The sequence below is a fragment of the Diadema antillarum genome, unplaced genomic scaffold (assembly GCF_040938485.1).
Source record: "Diadema antillarum isolate AM-2024a unplaced genomic scaffold, OU_Dant_1.0 scf00000116, whole genome shotgun sequence".
Taxonomy (NCBI): Eukaryota; Metazoa; Echinodermata; class Echinoidea; order Diadematoida; family Diadematidae; genus Diadema; species Diadema antillarum.
Window position 1 is genome coordinate 147,162 of NW_027271005.1, and position 21,983 is coordinate 169,144.

Genomic DNA, 21,983 nt, shown 5'->3' on the forward strand with positions numbered 1-21,983 from the left:
AAACTGTCTAAGATGGCTCAAGTAAGTCATTATCTCACTTGGGCAGAGCAGTACTACAGTCCTTGTGTAAAAGTCATCATAATTCAATTCTACAGGGATTGGAATATGCAATTCCTATTCCTTGACCAAAAAGTTGGGAGACATCGCTGCAAATCAGTGAATTAAAGCTGATGAGGGCTAAAGTCGAGAGCTCTCTTACCGTCCAGTATCATCTTGGTACCGATGGCCGCTGGGTAGCCTACTGTTCTGGCCATGGCTGAGAGGCCGTACGGTTCTCCGTAGACGGTCAAGCCAATCTCCTCCTGGGTCTTGCTGCCGTCTGGCCATTCCACTCCGACCACGTTGCGCATGATGACCAGGTCACGCTCTCCCTCCCCTGGGAATGTTAAAAAGTTATGTACTGTCAGGTATGGCACTAAAAAAATTTGTGCTATTCAGAGATTTGTTCTTCTGCATGGTGAGTTTGTAGACGGCAGATGTTTTGATTGTTTGTGTTCTGTTTTCTAATACACCATGTGTGAATGATACTACAAGGACTCTAATAATACTACAAGTACTCTAAATACTCTAATACACCAAGTCCTGAAAAAAGGGGAGGCTGTTGGTATTCTCTGTGGAATGAGTTCTGATACATGGTGAGCAAAAGTTATGGGAAAGGAATATTTCAGATGGGATGACTGTATTTTGTGAGGATAGAAAATTATGTTCTAGTCCATTGGTGCCATGAATCAACCTTGCATTACACTTACACTTACTGAAAATTGGCAGACATGAAATATAATGCACACAAGAAGTAGACAGCAACTGCAATGGCCCCACAACATACTAACTGTAATGCTACTAAGAATGAACTATCCCTCAAGATTTAAAACATGAAACACTATCACAACTTATGTCAGTGCACTAATCTCCATTGCCAAAATACAGCAATGGCATAAACACACGCCTATGCAAACAAGCACACATACACATAGCCACAAAATATTTGACAGCACAGAACACAGCTAAACTGGCCATTTTCTACTACATATGATATGACTCATGAAACGGCTTGACACATAAGTGTACATTTGAATTCTGGAACTTATTAAGTAAACATATAGAAACATATGATTGAAATGGGGTAGAAGAGGGGCTTACCATAGGATAACCTTTGACTCAGGTGATGGGAGAGGGTAAGCAAGGGAGACCGACACTTCTCAACAACCTGATCAGACATCAGTCCCAACCTATAGGAAGACAAACCAACAAAACAGCATTACACACTGAATATTCATTCACAAGATTTATCGATGTCTGTATGAAGAGAGCCTTGGTGTCATTGATGTCAAAGTTACACATTCCACAGCATGACAGCTTAACCTGCGAGGTTGAGCTGATTTTGCTATAACACACATTTCCAATAGACTCCTACCTAAATACGCTCAGCTTGAACTCCCAAGTTCATTGACCCTCTCTGCCAAAAGATTAGAAAAATCCTTCAAAAATCCATTAAAATTCCTGGTTCACTACCAAAATCTAATCATCTGTTGTTGGTGTTATTATCAACTTTTCCTGAAAGTTTCATTCAAATCCATTTACAATTGTTTGAGTTATTTTGCATACAGACAATCTATAAAAAAAAAGCACTGATGAAAACATAACCTCCTCCCTTGGTGGAGGTAAAAATCACAAACTTACTCTTTGATGGCATTGAGCCGCTGCATGTCCTTGCCAACCTTCTCAAAGACCATGTTCTCCGCTTCCTCCTCAGTGAATTCCTTACCCATGCTCTCTCCCATGGTGACACAGACTAGCTCCCTCTACAGGCGGACAAATATAAAACAAAACCATAGCATTGTATCCGAGACTGGTGATGGCTAGACTGCACCATTTCTTGTCACACATCGTTTACTTATGTCACAAGTGATTACCATTTTGGGCATACACTTTTTGTCTACACAAACTAGAAATGTCGCTACAGCGACTGGTTATACCCCCGCCAAACAACATTTCACAAGCTTTGGTCAAAACAACATTTCATAAGCTTTGGTCAAAAAACTGAGGAAGTAGTTAAATCCGCAAGATCTTTCCTTGATCTTTTGCCATTAATATGCCGTTACCATGGCAACGTACTTTCGGGTACTGTCGAAAAATGCGTCTTGCACATCTACAACCAAAGGCACACATCTGTACCAAGTTTCATGGAAATTGGGCAAAAACTGAGGAAGTAGTTTGCAACACAAAATTTTCCATCATTTTGGCTCATAATATGTGAGCTGTTACCATGGCAACATACTTTTTGTCACTGTCAAGAAATGTGTCATGCTGACCTATATCCTAAGACAAACATTCAATATGAATTCCATGAGAATTGGAAGAACACTGATGAAGCAGTTTTGCCATGAAGCATTTTGCCCTATATTTTACCAATAACATGCCGTTACCATGGCAACGCACTTTTTGCCACTGCGGAAATATGTGTCTTGCACATTAACATATTCAGATGAACATCTGTACCTAATTTCATAAAAATTGATCAAAAACTGTGGGAGGAGTTCGCGACGCAAGATTTGTACCCATTTTTGCCCATAATATGCCGTTACCATGGCAACGTACTTTTGGGTACTGTCAAAAAATACGTCTTGCACATCTACAACCCAAGGCACACATCTGTGCCAAGTTTTATGGGAATCGGTTGAAAACTGAGGAAGTAGTTCGCGACGCAAGATTTGCAACGGACCGACCGCCCGACCGACCGCCCGACCGACCGTCCGCTGATTCCTATATACCCCCTTCAAACTTCGTTTGGCGGGGGTATAATAATGCCCAGAGTCTACAAAGGAACTAAAGATCATTTGGCATAAAGCAATAAATGTCTACATGTAAGCCCTGAACATATGATAGAAATGTATAATCTCAAAACATCAGGGTAATGGAGGAAATCATCACTGAAATAAAGTTTTAATCACAAGATGAAAAATTGTCATTATTACCACTAGCTATGAAATGTATCAATACATGAGAGACATTTCTCTATGTGACTTTCTATTTTATTCCACTCTCCTTTGTGCATTTTCATGTTCCCTTTGTAGTATCCCACAACTTATCATCTTGTCTTGCAGGGTATTAAAGTCTATCAGTAAAATCACCCTCTAAATATTTCTCATAATCATAGATCAATTTTTTTTTTTTTTTTACATGTCCTCCTAAAACTCACTTTGTTCACTGTTTGATATGAATATTTCTATTCTAGTCATGCATTCCTTTTCATATTCTTGAGTAGTCCACACGTAAAATGAGTCATTTCAAGTGATGTCTGCAGTAAAACAGTATTGTCACTATTCAAGAGAGTCAAATTTGGCCGTTGTCTCACCCATGTGATCTCCGGTGCATCTTCATCCAGGGCTGGGTGGGGGTTCTCGTCAGCCAGTCCGATCTTTCGTAGAGCTGTGGCAATATTGCAGTAACCCTGCAGGAAAGAATCATTGTTAGCATTTGGGAAATACTTGGGAAAACCACTGCATAAGCATGATGTGTTCAAAGGGCATGAACTCTATTCTAGGTCTTTTCTACATGTTTGTGTTGGTATGTGAGTGTGAGTGGGCATGTATACATGAGTCTATGTGTAAATTTCTCTCTCGACATGATATGTGCATATCCACTTTTCCACTAATTTTTGTTTCTCCCTTCTCGTGTGCGTCTGTTGACCATTCAAATACTTACAGTTGGCGACTGATCATCAATTACATAAGAATCATTGGCTATGCAGATACATCACCCCTCACTCTCATTTACAGAGTGCAGTACGATAGATAAAATCTCGAAACACTCACATCATTTTACACCTTTTTGTGTTTGATAAAAATAATATAACCATATCATAGCATGATATCACATAAACCTTTTTGTGTTTGGTAAATGTTGTGACGATAACATACACATGTACATGTAGCACTCAATATGTTTCACCTGATACATGACCATTCCACCTTCCCATCACATCACTTCAAAACAAGAAGACTGTACTCCCCCTCCTTTTCAATTTTCTTTGCACTTTCCCCATTTCTTCTCTCTACTGTTTTTTTTTTTCAGGACTTCCTACATGGTTCACCACATAAATAAAACTACAAAAATGATCCCCACCCCCTCCAAAAAAAAAAAAAAAATGAAAACCACAAGCAATGACTAAATGACATCTTAAAAAATTGATGCCTGCCTCCGGTGGCCTGAGGGCGGCAGGCAGAAGACCAGGGAACCAGACCCTTGACTCACCTTGTACCGGATGGTGCCCCTGATGATGTTGCCAGCCGTGGGGATACCATAGAGGAAGACGTACTGCATGGCATCTCGGTTGCAGTACCCCTCCAGGTTGAAGCCGGGCAGGAAGTTGAGGGATGTGACGTTGGAGGAGTGCATGTGCATCCCGGGAGGTAGGTAGATCTCACTGTGGTCCTTCAGGTACTTGGCATCGCGCCCTAGCGACAGAAGGGCGGTGGCCGGACTCCAACTGGAAAAGAAGGGCAGGAGGGGGTGTGGCAGATGGCGAACAAATATGAACATTAATACGAATTTCAGGGTTGATATGACTATTAGTATCCTCCTATCTGTCATCTGACACAAAAATAGCACAGCGACATCTACTTGGTAATTTGCAAGTAATTGAAATATTGATGTCGTGATGTAGACTTTTTTATTGATATTTCATCATTTATTACTTTACATTTTCAGTTGTTGTGCAACACTGTACTGTGTGCAGCACATGTAATACGAGGCAATATAAACAGAAAATGAATACTTCTTCATGGAGAGGTGTTGTTCTGCAATCTAAAGAGAGAGAGAGAGAGAGGGAAAATCTGCACAATTACCACAGTAAAATCCTGGAAGACAATCTAACAGAGCAGATGTCCACACTAGAAGAGGAGAATGAAAACATTCATGGATAATACTCATGATAATTGCTACAGAACCTAAAATTGCACACTTGTACAAGACAAAACAGAATATTGTAAGTGATATACCACACTCTCACAGATTTAGAATGAAGAGAGTCACAGAAAAAAACATCATCAATATTGTTAAAGCTCCCATCCACATCCTTCATAATTCAGCTATAGAGTGCACTAATTGTGATGCCAATCAAATATCGACCACTCACTTTTAAATGACTAAAGGCCATTTGCCAAATCAGCTTCTAGCAACCTTGATTTATTTGTTTTGTTCTTCTCTGTTTCTCCATGAAAGGGGCAATAATTCTTGAATGCACAAAAGACCTGATCAGAACTACATAGGCAAATAAGCCCAAATACCATACTGACTCTTTCTTCTCTTTTTTTTTTTTTTTTTTTTTTTTTTTTGGGGGGGGGGGGGGACATTGTGCCTCTGGGCCCCAAATGGGGAATGGTGTCATTTTTTTTTTTTTGTCTTTGTTTTTGTTAATGTATTCTATCACTCTCGTGGTAATACCTGCCAAGTTTGGTTACATTTTAACATTTTAACCAAAAGTTTTCAAGAAAAAGATGAAAATGTAGGCCACAATTTTGGACTCAGTATTACACAGGGCCCAAAGGGACACCTCTGGATCCACCATGAACAAACTAGAATCATAGCATTAACATTAGCTCTACCACTTCTGGTTCTTGAGAAGAAGATTTTCAAAGATTCCTTAGCTTTGCCACCTAGGTATGCTACCTGCCAAGTTAGGAGAAATCTGTTATGGGGTTTTCAAGAAGCTGAAAAATGTAAAAAGTTGACGCAAAACACATGCACAAGGGACGATATACGACAGACGCCCGATTATGAATGATCCCAATAGTTCACCTGAGCTGACTGACAAGAAAAAAAGAAGTAAAATAACAGTACAAAATGATGCGAAAAAGAAAAGAAAAGAAGAAGTAATGGTTGACATCTCTGTATAGGGGTTAGTTACATGTGTCACCTAATGGCCAAGATGTCTGATGACATAAACCTGTTATGTTGCCCGGACAGGGGGACTATTAATTGATAGCCCGGTGAATGAATAGAAATAGAATAGTACTTGAACAGTCAACATGCCATCTGTACTGCACTGCATATCAGTCAAGTGAAAGAGACTTTTGCAAATTCATAGTGGAAGTATGAATGAAAAGTAAATAGAAATACTAGAGCACTCGCACAGGAGACCCGTTCAAGCACATGTGTCCCTCAAATCCGTCTCCCATACCCCATCTGGATTAGTTTTTAGGCCAGAATGTTGTATAATATGGCAACTGTCGCATGATACAATAAATTCCGACGAGAAATTAGGCTGGTATACAGCACATACAAGGAATACGACATGTCATCCTATAAAAGTTTGAACAATGAGAGCGCTGGCAATGAAAACTTTTGTTACCTAGAATAACTCCCCATAAACCTCAATAGCAAGTTTGAATAAAATCCGACAAGAAATGTGGCTGATAGAGCATGCACAAGAAATGTGACTGGCATCCAAGTTAGAGCACTGAGGGCAGCACCACAAACTGTTGTGTCCTACATGTACATGTAGAATGACCATCCATTCACCGATCCTTAGCAAGTCTGAATAAAATCCCATGAGAAATGAGGTTACATGTAGTATAGCACATACAAGAAATATGACATAGCATCCTTAAAAGTCGGAACAATGACGGCGCTGTCAATGGAAATTTTTGTTACCTAGAATAATCCCCCACAAACCTCCATAGCAAGTTTGAATAACATCCGACAAGAAATGTGGCTTATAGAGCATATAGAAGAAATGTGACATAGCCTCCAAGTTGGAACACTGAGGGCGCCGTCACCACAAACTGTTGTGTCCTTCATGTAGAATGACCACCCATGCACCTCCTTCGCAAGTCTGAATAAAATCAGTTGAGTAACAATCAAGTTATTGCATAAATAAGCACTTTTACAAATTTTGACATGATCAGGGTGACCTTTGACCCTGTAAATGGTAAACAGCGAGGGCGGCATTATCAATAGGTATGCTGTATAGATTTGACCATGATACATTTACATACCATATTTGAAAAAAATCGGTCAAGAAACAAAGCCAGTGTCGCACACACAAGCAGACCCTGTTAAATTTACCTTTCCATGTATGAAGACGGAACAAGCGAGGGCGCCACCACCAAAAACAATAGGCACCTTCATTTCACCATAATGCACCTTTTTGAAAAATTTGAAGATGTTCTAAGAAGAACAACAGCCAGTAGAGCTCTCACAAAAAAAAAAAAAAAAAAAATCTCTGCAGCGGACGCGGGGCGCAACGAGGCCAAATCCATAGTATCCTCCAAACTCTGTTCAGGGGATACAATGAAAGCCCTGTAGGACACATGTACTGTCTTTCACAGTATCTCCAAGGCTGCATCACTTTGTGCCATTGCCAGCATACCCCAGTGGGAGCTTAACCGAAATCAGGCCGGGACACACACACGCACACATACACCTGGAGAGACCAGCTCTTTTTTTCCACATGAAACAGACAGACAAACTCTCACATTAACAGACAGCTGTCAAAATGATTGCTCCTTATTGGCAAACAAAATAGGAAACATGAGAAAGTTATGTAGCAATTTAAAGAAGACAAATTTGTGGGATACCCTGTATCTGGCTGGGTATGGGTTCAGACCAATGAAGAGTACACTCCGTATTGGGTCTCAACTAGGCTAGGTACTATTGAGAGGAGATGATTGCACTTTGGAATATTACAGAATGGCCCCTCATGGAACATTCTGCGATAATTGCCTCAACTGCCAATCAATATTTTTATGTTGGAGTTAAAGCTGCAGACTTCAAAGCAGCCGAATGACAATTGGTCAAGCCACTGAGAGGCAGCAGCCATCATCACTTGGATGAAGCATCTTTAAAATTTGTTTTGAATTACTGGTTGTACAATTGATACACCTCCCCATATACAACACTGGATTCTGCAACGTTGTTATTTAAGTAGACAAATACAACAAAACCTTAAAGGACATCATGCTCTGTTTGAGTTACTGACAAAGATTCTGCTGTCAGGCATTATCAAAGCTAGGTAATGAGGTATGGAAAAAATTATATTTCTTTTTTTTTTTGGGGGGGGGGGGGCGTTACATAATATGTTTTTGAACACCATTATGACATAACAGTAGGCGGGCATGTGCTTTCCTAACGCTTTTCTGGATCTTCATAACAAACAGAAACATATCACTACAAATAGATTTTCACAAAAAAAAACTGCAACTCTCATCACCAAATCCAAAGGCAGAGTGATCTAAAATTCTGCGCAGGTATGCTTTCTGCAAAAAAGAGCAATACGCCAACACCCAGACGGCAAGGAGGCGGATGATAAGTAGGGCCTTCGTGAAAGCATGAGATGTGGACACTGCCACTGGTCAAGCCTCGATTATGTAGTGGGAGCACCATCCAGTGGCTGAGCCATGCAGTGTTTACATTGATGCCACCATTGTGTACCTTGCCGCAGCATCTCCGGAAGCAGTGAGCATATCACACTTGTGTGTTTCATTTGATATTGTTGTATCCATCCCACAAATAGTACCAATGTATGGCTATTCTCCAAATAATGACAAGGAAAAGTAGAAATTACGCGGTGCGTAATATATGTCCCCGCCGGAAGTAGCATTTGATGGCAAAATGTACAATATAGGTAAAAAGATCAAGGTCAAAGGTCAAGAAGTCAAAGGTCAAAATTCTGTGTAGAAGTTTTGAAGCCCTCACCTAGTGCCATCACATAAAGCAAACGGAATCAAAATCGGGTTAGAAATGGCAAAGGAGTAGCATTTTGTAGCAAAATGTACAATATAGGTCAAAAATCAAGGTCAAAGAAGTCAAAGGTCAAAATTCTGTGTAGAAGTTTTGAAGCCCTCACCTAGTGCCATCACATAAAGCAAACGGAATCGAAATCGAGTTAGAAATGGCGAAGGAGTAGCATTTTGTAGCAAAATGTACAATATAGGTCAAAAATCAAGGTCAAAGGTCAAAGAAGTCAAAGGTCAAAATTCTGTGTAGAAATTTTGAAGCCCTCACCTAGTGCCATCACATAAAGCAAACGGAATCGAAATCGGGTTAGAAATGGCAAAGGAGTAGCATTTTGTAGCAAAATGTACAATATAGGTCAAAAATCAAGGTCAAAGGTCAAAGAAGTCAAAGGTCAAAATTCTGTGTAGAAGTTTTGAAGCCCTCACCTAGTGCCATTACATAAAGCAAACGGAATCGAAATCGGGTTAGAAATGGCGAAGGAGTAGCATTTTGTAGCAAAATGTACAATACAGGTCAAAAATCAAGGTCAAAAGTCAAAGAAGTCAAAGGTCAAAATTCTGTGTACAAGTTTTGAAGCCCTCACCTAGTGCCATCACATAAAGCAAACGGAATCGAAATCGGGTTAGAAATGGCGAAGGAGTAGCATTTTGTAGCAAAATGTACAATATAGGTCAAAGGTCAAGGTCAAAGGTCACGACTGAAATTCTGTGTAGAAGTTTCAAAGCTCCCATGTAGTGCTATCATATAAAGCAAACAGAATCAAAATTGGCTCATAAATGACAGAGAAGTAGCAAATTGAAGATTTTGATCACACACGGACGCACAGACGGACACACACACGTACGGAGCCCGTTTCATAGTCCCCTGCTCGAACTCGTTTGGCGGGGACAATTAAGCATTTGAGGCCTGCTGCTGTGTTCAGGATTGCTGGGAAATAATTAGGAAAAAAAAAAAAAAGAAATTATACCTGTCGTTTTCTGACATGGGGTCCAATTTTGATCTGTAAAGAAGAAATCTTGGACAAGTAAATTGTGACGTGATAAATGTTAATGAGAGAGCAGAAACTGTTTGCAATTGTCTTTTGAGACTATTTCATTATCGCATATCCTAGTGTTGCTATAATGGTAACCATTAAGAGCAGCCTACTACTGTGGCCATGAGAACCTATGAGAACCTGAGAACCTACAGCCATAAGTTGAGTGTATGGTGACATGTCAACTTATAACTTAACTGCAAATCATTGGATATTCTTCTTTCTTCCTTTCTCTTTTGCAGAGTATTCTTCTTCTTTTTTCAGTTTCAGATGAAATTGTAAATTGCAATTAGTACTTCAAGCAATATATAAGTGGATTATCATGCAGAACAGTGATGTGAATCTTACATACAGTTAAACTCGCCTAAGTCGACATCGCATATGTCGAATAATCGCGCAAGTCGATGATTTTAAAAAGTCCCGATTTTTCCCCATTGACTTACGTGTAATAATTCACTCACAAGTCGAATTTTGTAAGTCGAATACTCGCCTAAGTCAATGAAATTCCAAGAACACTTTCATGGAAAAACCATTAAATTCGCTGTGCCTAAGTCGAATAAGATTTTATTGTGCAATAAATCACTGTCAAAATCACGAGATGCCAGTTTTTGTTTACATAAGAACTAGCCCGACCAGACAGGTGACAAAAAAAAAAATGATCTAAAGTATCAAAATTCAAAGCGATCGCATGCGATTGTTGAACTCTCTTCGTGTTTGGAGGTCCGCAGGGTACAGCCCTGTCGCGCTAGCGCTACGTACGTACAGCGACTGGGCTGTGTATAGTCTGTGTATGTTTGCAGTCTGCGCTGTGCAGTGGATGGGTGAAGCTGCTGAGTTTTCAAAGCGGAAAGTAGGGGGAAAGTTCCGGGCACGGGTAAATCAGAAGTACACCTCTACACGCATTTCAAGCCACGGTATGGTAAACTGGAATCAATCACTGCTCAAATATCGTTCATATTCACTTCCCCAAGGTTTAACAAGGGTGTAAAGTAATCGGACCTGTGCCAATGCTAATGCACTGTCCATGCAAAGTTAGCCGCGGCCCTGCCGGGCGACCCGTGCTGCGGCACACTTCTCCAGCTTTCGGCTCCAGAGTAGACAACATACATGTACATTTATACATAATGTACGTGTGGTGTGACTGTTGTTAAGTCGATTTTTTTCGACTTACGCACAAGTCGAAACTCGCCTAAGTCGATGTGTTTTGCTCAGTCCCGAGAAGATCGACTTATGCGAGTTTAACTGTACTTCAAAGTGTGGAAATTTTGGGAATTTTGCACTACGCTAAAATAGAATGGAAATACTGCCATGCTATCAATGCATTTCTGCACGAAGAGACAGGCTTGTGTCAACTTACACTGTGTAACATGGAAACCAACATTGTGTGGCAGCCCTCTTGCTTATTCAGTAGAACACAGCAAATCATGGGTAACTTTTTCATAATCAACGAGGACATAATAAGATGGCCTACTCTGCCACAGATAGGGTACCCTGAATGGGTCTAGGGCAATTACCCCCTGGGCAATTACCCCCTGGGCAATTACCCCGGACCCTTCCCCTGACCCTAACCCTAATCCTGAACCTAATCCTAACCCTAACCCAAATCCTGAACCTAATCCTAACCCTAACCCAAACTCTATACCCTAAGCCTAACCCTAACCCTAATCTTTACCTTATCACCAACCAGTATTTAGCCTGGAGATAATTGCCCTGAAACACTAGTGAATGCAATACCTGTACATGACCTCTCCCCCCCCCCCCCCCTTCGAAGTCCACCCATATCCATGCATTCTCCTCCACTATAAAACAGCCATAATCTGTGATCGCAGTGCAATGACTTTGTAGTTTAAGGCAGAAATGCTGACTGCTCTCACCTGAATTTGTACTTGAGGGGATTAGCAGAGAATTCTGGGGCTGGCAAACCTCCACACCACGACTCAAACAGTGTCACCTTTCAGGAAAAGAAAAGAAGGAAGGGAGAGATGTTATCTATGTTTTCTCTAATCTCTAGCACATATATCACCTCTGGTGACAAACTATTATCTCTTTTGGTTCACTGCAACAAATCTTCACACTTTCAACATCACAGTGAAATGAAGCTGGCACAAGTTTTAAAACCAAACATCAGACTGCACCACCCCTGGTCTGAAAGATATGAATGCATAGCTTGTGCAATATGCTTTTCCTGGTACTATTTTGTACCTTCCATAATGGATAATCATAACAGATTTGACAAAAACAACAACAAACAAAAACAAACAAACAAAAAATATGATGATCAACAATCTATTCATGTTGGAAAATAAGTTGCTTTGTGTGTGTGTGTGTGTGTGTGTGTGTGTGTGTGTGTGTGTGTGTGTCTGTTTCTTGGTTTGGGGTGTTTTGTTTTTATTATGCTTCAGCATGGATATTGTACAGCATGCCTTGTATCATACCTGCATATCTCTCAAGACAGTGAAAATGAAATGAAACACCATTTCCGGTGACATGCATTATCCAGATGTTAATCTTTAATCTCTCTGGTTAATGCAAGACAGCCACATATTCATTTTGATATCAGAGTGTATCAGAGTGTATCAGAGCTAGGATGCAGGTGCTTTCATATTCAGTTAGCTCCATCAAACCCCTTCTTAGTGAGCCAACGTTCATTTGACTACCTGCCACAATAAAATTCTACAGTAAGGGAGTTTTTGTTCATAGGAAAAGTAGGTGAGAAAAAATAACTGGCGACCTCTCACCTTTCCCCCTCGCTGTTTGACATTCTCGAAGCATTCCATGGCCAGCATGTGGTCAATGCCGGGGTCAAGCCCACACTCTGTTAGAAGGGTCACTCCAGCATCCTCGGCACTGCAGTACAGGGTAATGGTAGGCAAGACTTAACAGTGTCATCTCTGCTAACACTGGACAGTCTGGACAATACTGACCAAATGCAGTTCATTGGTTTTCTGTGTCCATACACTTGCATGAAACTTTTGCGAATTTCGCAAGGGAGCCAAGATTCGCGAAAGTAAGATAAATGCACAAAAAAATTTGTCTACACGATGCCTTGAATGCCTGTACATGTGCATTTGTTATGTTTTGTTTTTCATTTTTGTTGTTGTTGTTGTTGTTCTTGTTCTTGTTGTTGTTCTTGTTCTTGTTCTTGTTCTTCTTGTTCTTGTTCTTGTTGTTCTTGTTGTTCTTGTTGTTGCTGCTGCTTTTTTGAATTATGCATGTTTAGGTGTGTGCATTTAATTTTGTTATGTGTTTTACACTGGCCAGCAGCGTGTGTTCCACAAATCTCTGTATCACCAGTACATACAGTATACTATACAATTTTTTCATGGTCGGCCATTCATGAAAATGTCATGCCGCGAATGCTTTGGTTTTACAGTAACTCTCCAGTCATTTTCCCAAGGAAGGAGATAAAAATGCTGAATACTTCAAAGTATCATGGCAAGCCTCTGTGCAAGATTGATTTACTGAGAGTTAATATATTCTAGTCCTCCTCATAATATGGAATCTGGCTTTAACATATATTATGTCATAAGCATTCTTATTTTTTCCTTTCTTCTAGTTTTCTATATCCACTCATATTTTCATAGAATACCATTCCCTCAAAGACAAACTGATGAAGTCTATTTCACACAATACATTAGACTAGCAAAGCATTTGTATTGACAGCAATAAGACAAATATCTCCAGGCTCCATTGCAGATTATTTGGTCTTACAGTCACAACTGATATCACACACAACTCAAAATACCTGAAATATAATTTCTGTGCTTTTACGGAGGGCTATGCCTTGGTATCAGAATGCTTATAACATTTTGAAAGCACAACTTTCCATTTGAAGGGGAAAAATTACTCCCTTCTGAAGTTTGCTCACCTCTGCTGCAGCGCTCTGAGTGAGGGCGCCGTGTAGCTTGTGGTGACCATGTTCTTTTTGTGCTGTATGCACAGCTGGGCAACGTTTTGGTGGAGGTGCATGGGCAGGAGACTGCAGTCACAATAAAGATACATGGTTACACATGACAAGAGGCAATAACTGAATTACAACTTAACTCAACAATATGGCATCACTTGCAAAATAAGCCATCTGAATGAAAAATGCATTACAGATTTTACACATTTACAAAAGCTTTAGTTGTAGAGCAGTGGTTGACCAACAATAAAAACAAAAGTGATGTGACAAAGCAGTGAAAATTAATGAAATGAATGCTCAAATGTAATCTTTAATTTTGTCACGTGTTATAATCATCGGGTGCCACATGCTATAACCATTAAGTTCAATGTCATTTATCATTACACCACTAAGCAATATGACTTTTTGAAACAGAGCATCGACACAGCTTTTGAGACTCATCCTATATGGATTCCTATGAAGAATGATGAAAGCAAGATAAAAGTGTTTTCTATCAGGAAGTTTATCCTGCTGCAATCATTTCAAGTAAAGCTTCTGCCAGAATTCTTGGTTAGGACTCACTCAGTAAAGGAAACTAATGATGCTCTCAGATACTGTACAAGCTGAAATTTTTGTGGTGGTTTTATTTTCGCGAATTTCGCGAATCGCCTTTCAACTGCGAAAATAACAACGCGCGAATAACTAAGTTCAGTTAGACCCTCGCAACCGCGAAATTAACAACATGGAAAATGTCCTCCATGTAGCAATTCGCTAAAAATATCTGTACGCGAAAATTTCAGCTCGTACAGTACAGTTTCTATTCAAGTTTGGTGGTATTTCAAAGTATGTGGTAAGTAGGCAGTAGCATTTGTAATCTCAACTCGGTATCAAAGTAATTGAGGATAGGTTTAACGTTACATATCCTGATACTGTAGATACACAGATGTTAGTGTGCTCATCTGCACCCTCTCCATGATCCCATATTTACCTGATGACAACATCATGTTCCTTGACGCACTTGTCCAGCATTTCCTGGTGTCTGTCCACGTTGAGGTACATGGCCGCAGTGTTGGGATAGCGACTGGCCAGGCCCTCTGCTACCTCCTTCATGTCCGATGCTGCAATGAGACAAATCCAGTCATTCTTACCTGCCCTTAATCCCTTTACAATGGCTTGTTTCTGTCTTGGGGGCATGCATGCATGATATGTGTCCTCTAAATCATATCCCCTGACACATTTTATTTTGAATTTAAATTTCAGTCCAATTCAGGCCATTTCAAGATCAATGTTCCTTGTGTCAGTGCTCATGTTTCTTGATATTGTATTTTGCAGCTATTTAGGTTTTAAGTGCATGACGACACACATACAACACGTGGTTTCAGACTGAGCTTTCAAGATACCTAATTAGAGAGTTAGCTGTTCCCTTCTGAGAAGAGTGTTTTCACACATAAACCACTGATACATACACGACAGATGACTGACTAGCTGTATTCTCCAGACGTGATATGTAATCGGACCAGCAAAGAATCATATTGTCCTTGTCTGTGACTAGGAGCAATATGGTTCACTGTCAGTGATGATATGCCGGTACCTTCCCCAAGGTCTTGAGAAAATGTGAAAAAGGCATTGTCATCATCCCAAGTTACAATCTATTGTTAATGACAATGATGAAGTATGCTATCTACAGAGGAGAGTCCGTGGAAGTTGTTGCAGAGACAGCTACCATATGTGGACTTTATTCTCCAGATCAAAGGAACTTAAGAAGAGGTAACTTGTCACCACACAAGACCAAGGACCCATCTCTCAGAAAGAGAGGGTGATTGAGAGAAAAACCAGCATTTAAACTGATTATAGGAAAAAAATAAATACCCCAGCGTCTTCAAAATGAGAGGTAAAAATCGTGCCCCTCCACGCAAATAACATTGACTACCAACCTGTTGGGTGGAGATGAAGAAGCACTTGGTCTGAGACATGAATCTACTCTTTCCGCGGTTCTCACGCAAGACTATTAGACCAGATTGAATGAATCATCTAACTTACTGACTTCCTGGACAAATAAAAAACCTACACGTATATGTATAATATATACACAACAATGCAGAGAACACTAACTCGAAGTGAGGAATGTATCAGAACTCACCGATAGTGCAGGCGACAGTCTTGTCTCTGGTGAGATAGTCCACGACTGGTGGGACCATCATTCCTGAGCCAAGGATCAAAACCTTCTTCTCTGCTGTTGCCATGTCAACAGGTATTCTCCTACAAAAGAATTTCAGCCAGAAGCATTAGATACAAGAAGATCACATGCATACCGATATATATACATACATACTTACGAGTACATGCAGCATAAATAATTACAACAATTATCAGCACAAAAATTGAAAGTAATACACCCCTAAACAACAGGTCATCAGCATAACAAAACACTTTGCATGGTCCTACATCTGTGTGTATGTGTTTGTGTGCGCGCACAGTGCTCTCTTACTTTAAAAGTGCTCTTTTACTTTTCAAATGAGAAAAATTTGTCCTGCATAGGAAATTAACAGCAATATTTGAGGTGAATAGTGCAGTTTTACAGGTCTACAAATGTGAAACTTGCTAAGTTGTACACCGGACCATTAGAAACATTTTATGGTCAGCTGTGGTGGCCACTTTTAAAAATGTAAAAATGGCTGCCAAGGCTGACCTTTGACCTTTTTAGGTGGCTCCTATCTCTAAAATGTATAGAACATGATGTTCTACCACTGTGCCGATGTTTATGCTTATAGGTAAAAATGTGCAATTATGTCAATATATGCCTATCTGACAAAGGAGGTCACCTTTGATTTGCTCACTCTTGTGATTATTTCATGGTCTAAGTGTTGGAAGGAGACAGAGTTTATTGAGGAGCTACACTACTCAATAATAATAATAACAATAATTCACAACATTTATATAGCGCATTATCAAATGAAATGCCTCTAAGCGCTATGGGGGGGGGGAAGTACAAAAATTGGATGTCCCCACATATTTTACTTTGGTCCTATTTCTACAAACAAGTTATATGGTGCTTTCCGTGAGACAACTGAATTCACAATGAAACTTTTGCAGTAACTTGCAAGTTTAACTTTACACATTTTCAATTACTGCTTCAAAAACTTACATCTGAATCAAAATTTATGGTATCATGAACGCTGTGATGTTTGTTAGTTTGCTGTGTTTTTCATGAATGGCTTCAACTTTTTTAGAGTTTGTAAACGGTATGTCTACTTACGGATCAATTTTGTCACGTAGGTCTTGGATGTATTTGTAATTATCTGTCAGTTTTCCATTGGAGCAGATTATTGCCTTTTATACAAGAAAAAATGGAAATGATGTAAAAAAAGGAGAAAACAACAACAAACACACATAGAAATCAAAGTTGTCAAGACAATGCAAATAATCAGATACTGACCAAGATGGGTACTTCTTGCACACAAACCTGAACCACATGTCAAACAAGAATTAGGAATGTCGCTATGGCAACTGACATGCCTCTGCCATATGGCATTATTCTCCCATAGGTTTGTTGTATATACACCTTGACAGTGTGAGACCACAGTTTCACATGATTGGTAAAAAATTGAAATGACATGTTCGAAAGTTTGATGGCAGAACCCCATATGTGTTTGGTGTTTATAAATTCCTTGAGCCAGATTTCATTTGGATGGTTAAATTGTTTCAGAGAGTAAGTATTCAGGAATTTGAGCTATCCTAGGAAACCACAACGGGTTCTTAAGTTATGCTGTCCAACATATCGATTACAGACAGAAGGACGAACAGACGGACAGACAGACAACCCTAAATCATAATGCCTCCGGAATAAAAAAAAATACATTGATAACATGACACCACACACAGTATGGTCTAATAAATTCCAAGCGAAATATCACTCTACGATAGTCAGGTGCATTGTTGACTTACATCTCTGATGACACGAGAAAAGTCCTCCTGTTCAAACGGCTTGGTTGCATCCGACGTCAACTGTGAGTTGAGTGAAAATATATGGAGTTAGTTATATCAGTATGTCACAATCTAAATTGATGTAGCTCAATGGCACTAAACAACAACAACAACAACAAAATTAAATAAAGCACACACTCTATGTCATTTTCACGTACCAAAATAATTATATGAAAGCTGCATGTGCTTTCACCCACAGGTTTAGTGTTTTTGCCTGCAGCTACAAACCAAATATCCCTTAATGTGCCTCCAATGGAACAAAATATTAATGTTTTCTCACATCAACAGACAGCCATTGTCTAACCCCATTGATTTGATGGGATGCATTGCATGCAAAACTGAATCCACAACTTTGTTAACCCCTACCCCCCCCCCCCTTCCAAGGCTATGATATATGTGTTGTTAGAGTCATGTCCATTTATTCATCCCAAGTCTCCATATCAATCCAGCACTGTGGCAGGTTAACATCTTGGTACTGGCAGAACATTCAATGGGCACATCAAGTGTGACTGCAAGGATGAAAACTGCCACATGATTAAGTTTTTGCTCTGGTCAAATTTCAGAGAACTTTAAAAAAAAAAATAATTTCAAGCATGAGAGTATTTCTGTCTATATTCTAAATATATATAATATAAATATATGTCCATTATGTCTATATGTCTTTATTCTAACTACAGTCAAACCTGCCTTAGCGGCCACCTCTATATAGCGGCCACCTGTCTATGGCAGCCACTGAAAAATCCCCCCGAGAGAAAAGCCCTGTTAAAGACCCTGTGTATAGCGGCCACCTGTCTAACGCGGCCAGTGGCCACAAATTTTGTTTCCCGCGGTAGCTTTTAACCTCTCTATAGCGGCCAAAGAGCTGATAATTCAGCGCGTTTTTCTGCTTTTAGAAGCCGTGCCAGTCATTTATGGGTAACGTTCAGTGATCGCCATCGCTGCATTCATCGCGCATTTAGTATCAAGCTTCCTTCACGACTGTACACATGCTACTGTGCAACAATAATTATTTCAAGAACACCGGCATTGTTCAATGCATGAAACCCACATGTGTATACGTACACACATATATGCACATGTACGTACCCGGTATTTATAGATATATACAACGATGATACATGTACATTTGTAGGCAATGTACGCAAAGTTGGATAACCTGTCTATAGCGGCCACCTGTCTATAACGGCCACTTTTTCCGTTTCCCTTGGGTGACCGCTATAGACAGATTTGACTGTATTAAGTGTATATTCACATGTTGCTATTTTCACACTAGTTCAATGGTGCAAAATATTTGTGAAAGTGTTAACAGAAAGAAATGGTCCATTTTTACACTAACATATATTGTGTATGGTCTGCAGGTTTCCTGGACATTTAGGATGCAATTGCACTTACTAGTTCAGGGACAAGAGGGGCCAGGAGTCCACCGAAAAAGTCGGTGGCCTCTCTGGGCAGCTGGGCGGGCATGTTGTCGATGGAGCACACCAGTACTCCGTCTCCAGAGAACCGCAGGGACTTGAAGTGCTGGTGCCTGTGGTCAGCGTCGTAGAGGCAGAAGGGCGACTCGATCGTGGTGCAGTCGGCGATGAACTCGATGGAGCCACCGGGGTCTGCTGTGATGTCGCAGATGGCAAGGAGGCGGTGCGGGAGGGTGGGGCAACCGGGCACGGCGGAGGTCTGCGGGTGGCTAACAGGGCCCAGGAGAGGTTGTGTGTCCATGTTGGTGAGGAACCGGGGATGGTTTACATCCCAGAAGATACCGTTGATGATGCATGATGCCCAAGGTCCAATCTGACAGTCATTCAAATCAGATTTTACACACATATGATTCATAATGTCTTTCTAAAATCAAGCATTTTTAAAATATAAACCTGACATTCTATACAACACGCATGTATAACTGTATTCTACAGTAATAGTGAAGGGCTGCCAACATTGACTTGTACAAATCACAATCAAGAAGGTTCCATAGAGAAACATATGTCACATGCTTCCAATTAAGCTATTCATATCAGGTCCCAACTCAGGGAAGGTTTTAAATTAATTTTTTTTCCCCTTCAAGGGGGGGCATGTAGAGATCAGGTAAGTCATTTTTCACAATGACATCTGCAGAATTTGCAATGATAAGAGCAACGACTGATTGTCAAACCTTCACAACAGCTCTTTACATCATACTCTCACAACTGGCAACTACAAAGTGTCATTTGACCTATCCTAGCTACCATTTGTTCTTTGGCTTTTTTGCACAGCCCCAACTGTATCAGGGCAATAACAACCCCCCCCCCCCCCCACACACACACACACACACATCCGGCTAATATGGGTTAGAGAGTAAGGATTAGGATTAGGGTTAGATTTAGGGTTAGAGTTTGGGTTAGGGCTAGGATTAGGTTCAGGATTAGGATTAGGGGAAGGGTCTGGGGCAGTGCCGTATATAAAGAGAGTCTGGCCAACTCGGTTTTTCAGCTTATGAGTGTTGAAGCCTGTGATTGGTCAAAACTGGTCCTGTGATCTTTGTGGAACCATGTTGTTACCAAAGTGTGCTCATTGGCAGTGCCCACTGTTCACTATCCCTTATTCAGCTTGCTTTTGTTACTTATGTCTGAGCGCACACGCAAAATCTCTATCTAGCACGTAATATGCTGGGGAAACAACATTGCATCCAATTTAGCAGTTGTCCAGACTCTCTCTATAGTTGGCACTGGTCTGGGTTAATTGCCCAGGGGGTAATTGCGCACGGGTTAATTGCCCAGGGGGTAATTGCCCAGTGGGTAATTGCCCAGGGGGTAATTGCCCTATAGACCCGCCCCAACAGCGAGACACACTACCTGCGAGACCTTACCTCTTCACTGAAGGTTGACTTGTACCTCTCAGGATGCATGTCATACTCGGCCCGGTCAAACTCTCCCCCATCCTTTCTGACAATGTGGTCCTTCCTGTGGACCACCGTGGCATACACCTTTCTTATGTCTGGATGACGGGTGGGAAAAAATGATTCATGAACTGGTAAAAGCTGACAAAAAAAGAGAAAATCAAATAATATTTGCCGGTATGCAATTTACTTGTATGCTGTTCTCTATCTTATCTATAGATAATCAACTTGATACATGCAGACATGCCTTGACATATGGGCCCGAATTCATGAAGGAGGTACAATTGAAACCATGGTTTAAACCACGGACAATTTGTATGGAGCGCCAAGTGTCACATGACCTATTTCGTCAACGAAATGATCATTTTATCGACGAAATGTTGTCATTTCATTATGAAACGATCATTTCGCCAAAGAAATGACTGATTTCGTAATGAAATAGGCCATGCGACACTTGGCGCTCCATACAAATTGTCCATGGTTTAAACTATGGTTTCAGTTGTACCACCTTCATGAATTCGGGCCATTGGGGTTATGGCAAATTAAGAGGTGGCAAATTAAAATGCCTCAAACAAGATGTACGAGTGCAACAGAGTTACTTGTGTAATGGTGTGGAAAACATAAGTACACTGAATTTGCAAAGACACTGCAAATACGAGACTTGAATTCATGAATGTTGCACAGCTAAAATAAACTTGGTTCTGCAATGGTTGGACTGATGATGAAAATCATATGTGAACTATTTTTTGTGAGATGTAGTTTTCTCTTTCAAAGAATTCTTGACAGTCATATAAGTTCAGTAAATCACAATTTTGAGGGAGACAGCTATAAATTTAAAGCTGTCCATTGAATTCTTTCAGTGGGTAAACTTCCAATAGGAAATTGAGATAGTAGCTTTAGTGCATGTATTGTTAGTGAAGTTGACACTGGGTTTGTTTGGACCATTTCTTGATTTGGTAGGGTGGGCGATTAAGTTGTGTTCACAGACAGACTAGATAGCTGTTGTACATGCATTAATAAGTTTTTTTTTATAGCTCTTTTGTATTTTGGGACCATGAATGTTTTTATGTGCCCAGGCTAGGGACTGCATTGTTTGGAATTGAATGGCCATCCTGAATGTAATCAGCTCTGTACTTAGATGGGATTAACCTCATAGGGAATTAACTTTTGTCTGCAGAATCTTTTGTTTCATGCCAGTGAAGAATTAGCTTTCTTGGAGAATTGAGGAGGCAGAATTCAGGGTTCAAGAAGTGCAGTGGGATAGGTAGCTCTCATTTTAGATATCTAGTCAGTATTGTGGAATGTATTGATGGATGGAAGCTTATGGTAAAATAAAGGTGCCATGGCCTGATATAAGATGTTGTTTTGATACATGTGAGTGAACTATGAATTGGAAAGGGAAAACCCCAAATGATATATTACTATACTAGCACACAAATATTCTACCTATCTGTTGTGAATCTACAAGAACAAGT

General features: G+C 40.3%; 1 protein-coding gene across 1 annotated transcript in view; it reads right to left on the minus strand.

Annotated features, from left to right (window-relative positions):
* Nucleotides 1–21,983, minus strand: part of LOC139719867 (alpha-aminoadipic semialdehyde synthase, mitochondrial-like) — a 36,173-nt gene that overhangs the window by 506 nt on the left and 13,684 nt on the right. The window contains exons 7-20 of the mRNA XM_071631251.1: nucleotides 20,479–20,606; nucleotides 19,032–19,427; nucleotides 17,601–17,660; nucleotides 16,912–16,985; nucleotides 15,796–15,914; nucleotides 14,644–14,773; nucleotides 13,641–13,751; nucleotides 12,511–12,619; nucleotides 11,647–11,723; nucleotides 4,255–4,489; nucleotides 3,356–3,451; nucleotides 1,681–1,802; nucleotides 1,141–1,229; nucleotides 200–376 (exon numbers count right to left, since the gene is read on the minus strand). Coding sequence (XP_071487352.1) covers nucleotides 200–376; nucleotides 1,141–1,229; nucleotides 1,681–1,802; nucleotides 3,356–3,451; nucleotides 4,255–4,489; nucleotides 11,647–11,723; nucleotides 12,511–12,619; nucleotides 13,641–13,751; nucleotides 14,644–14,773; nucleotides 15,796–15,914; nucleotides 16,912–16,985; nucleotides 17,601–17,660; nucleotides 19,032–19,427; nucleotides 20,479–20,606 — 1,923 coding nt within the window. The remainder of the gene's footprint in view (nucleotides 1–199; nucleotides 377–1,140; nucleotides 1,230–1,680; nucleotides 1,803–3,355; nucleotides 3,452–4,254; nucleotides 4,490–11,646; nucleotides 11,724–12,510; nucleotides 12,620–13,640; nucleotides 13,752–14,643; nucleotides 14,774–15,795; nucleotides 15,915–16,911; nucleotides 16,986–17,600; nucleotides 17,661–19,031; nucleotides 19,428–20,478; nucleotides 20,607–21,983) is intronic.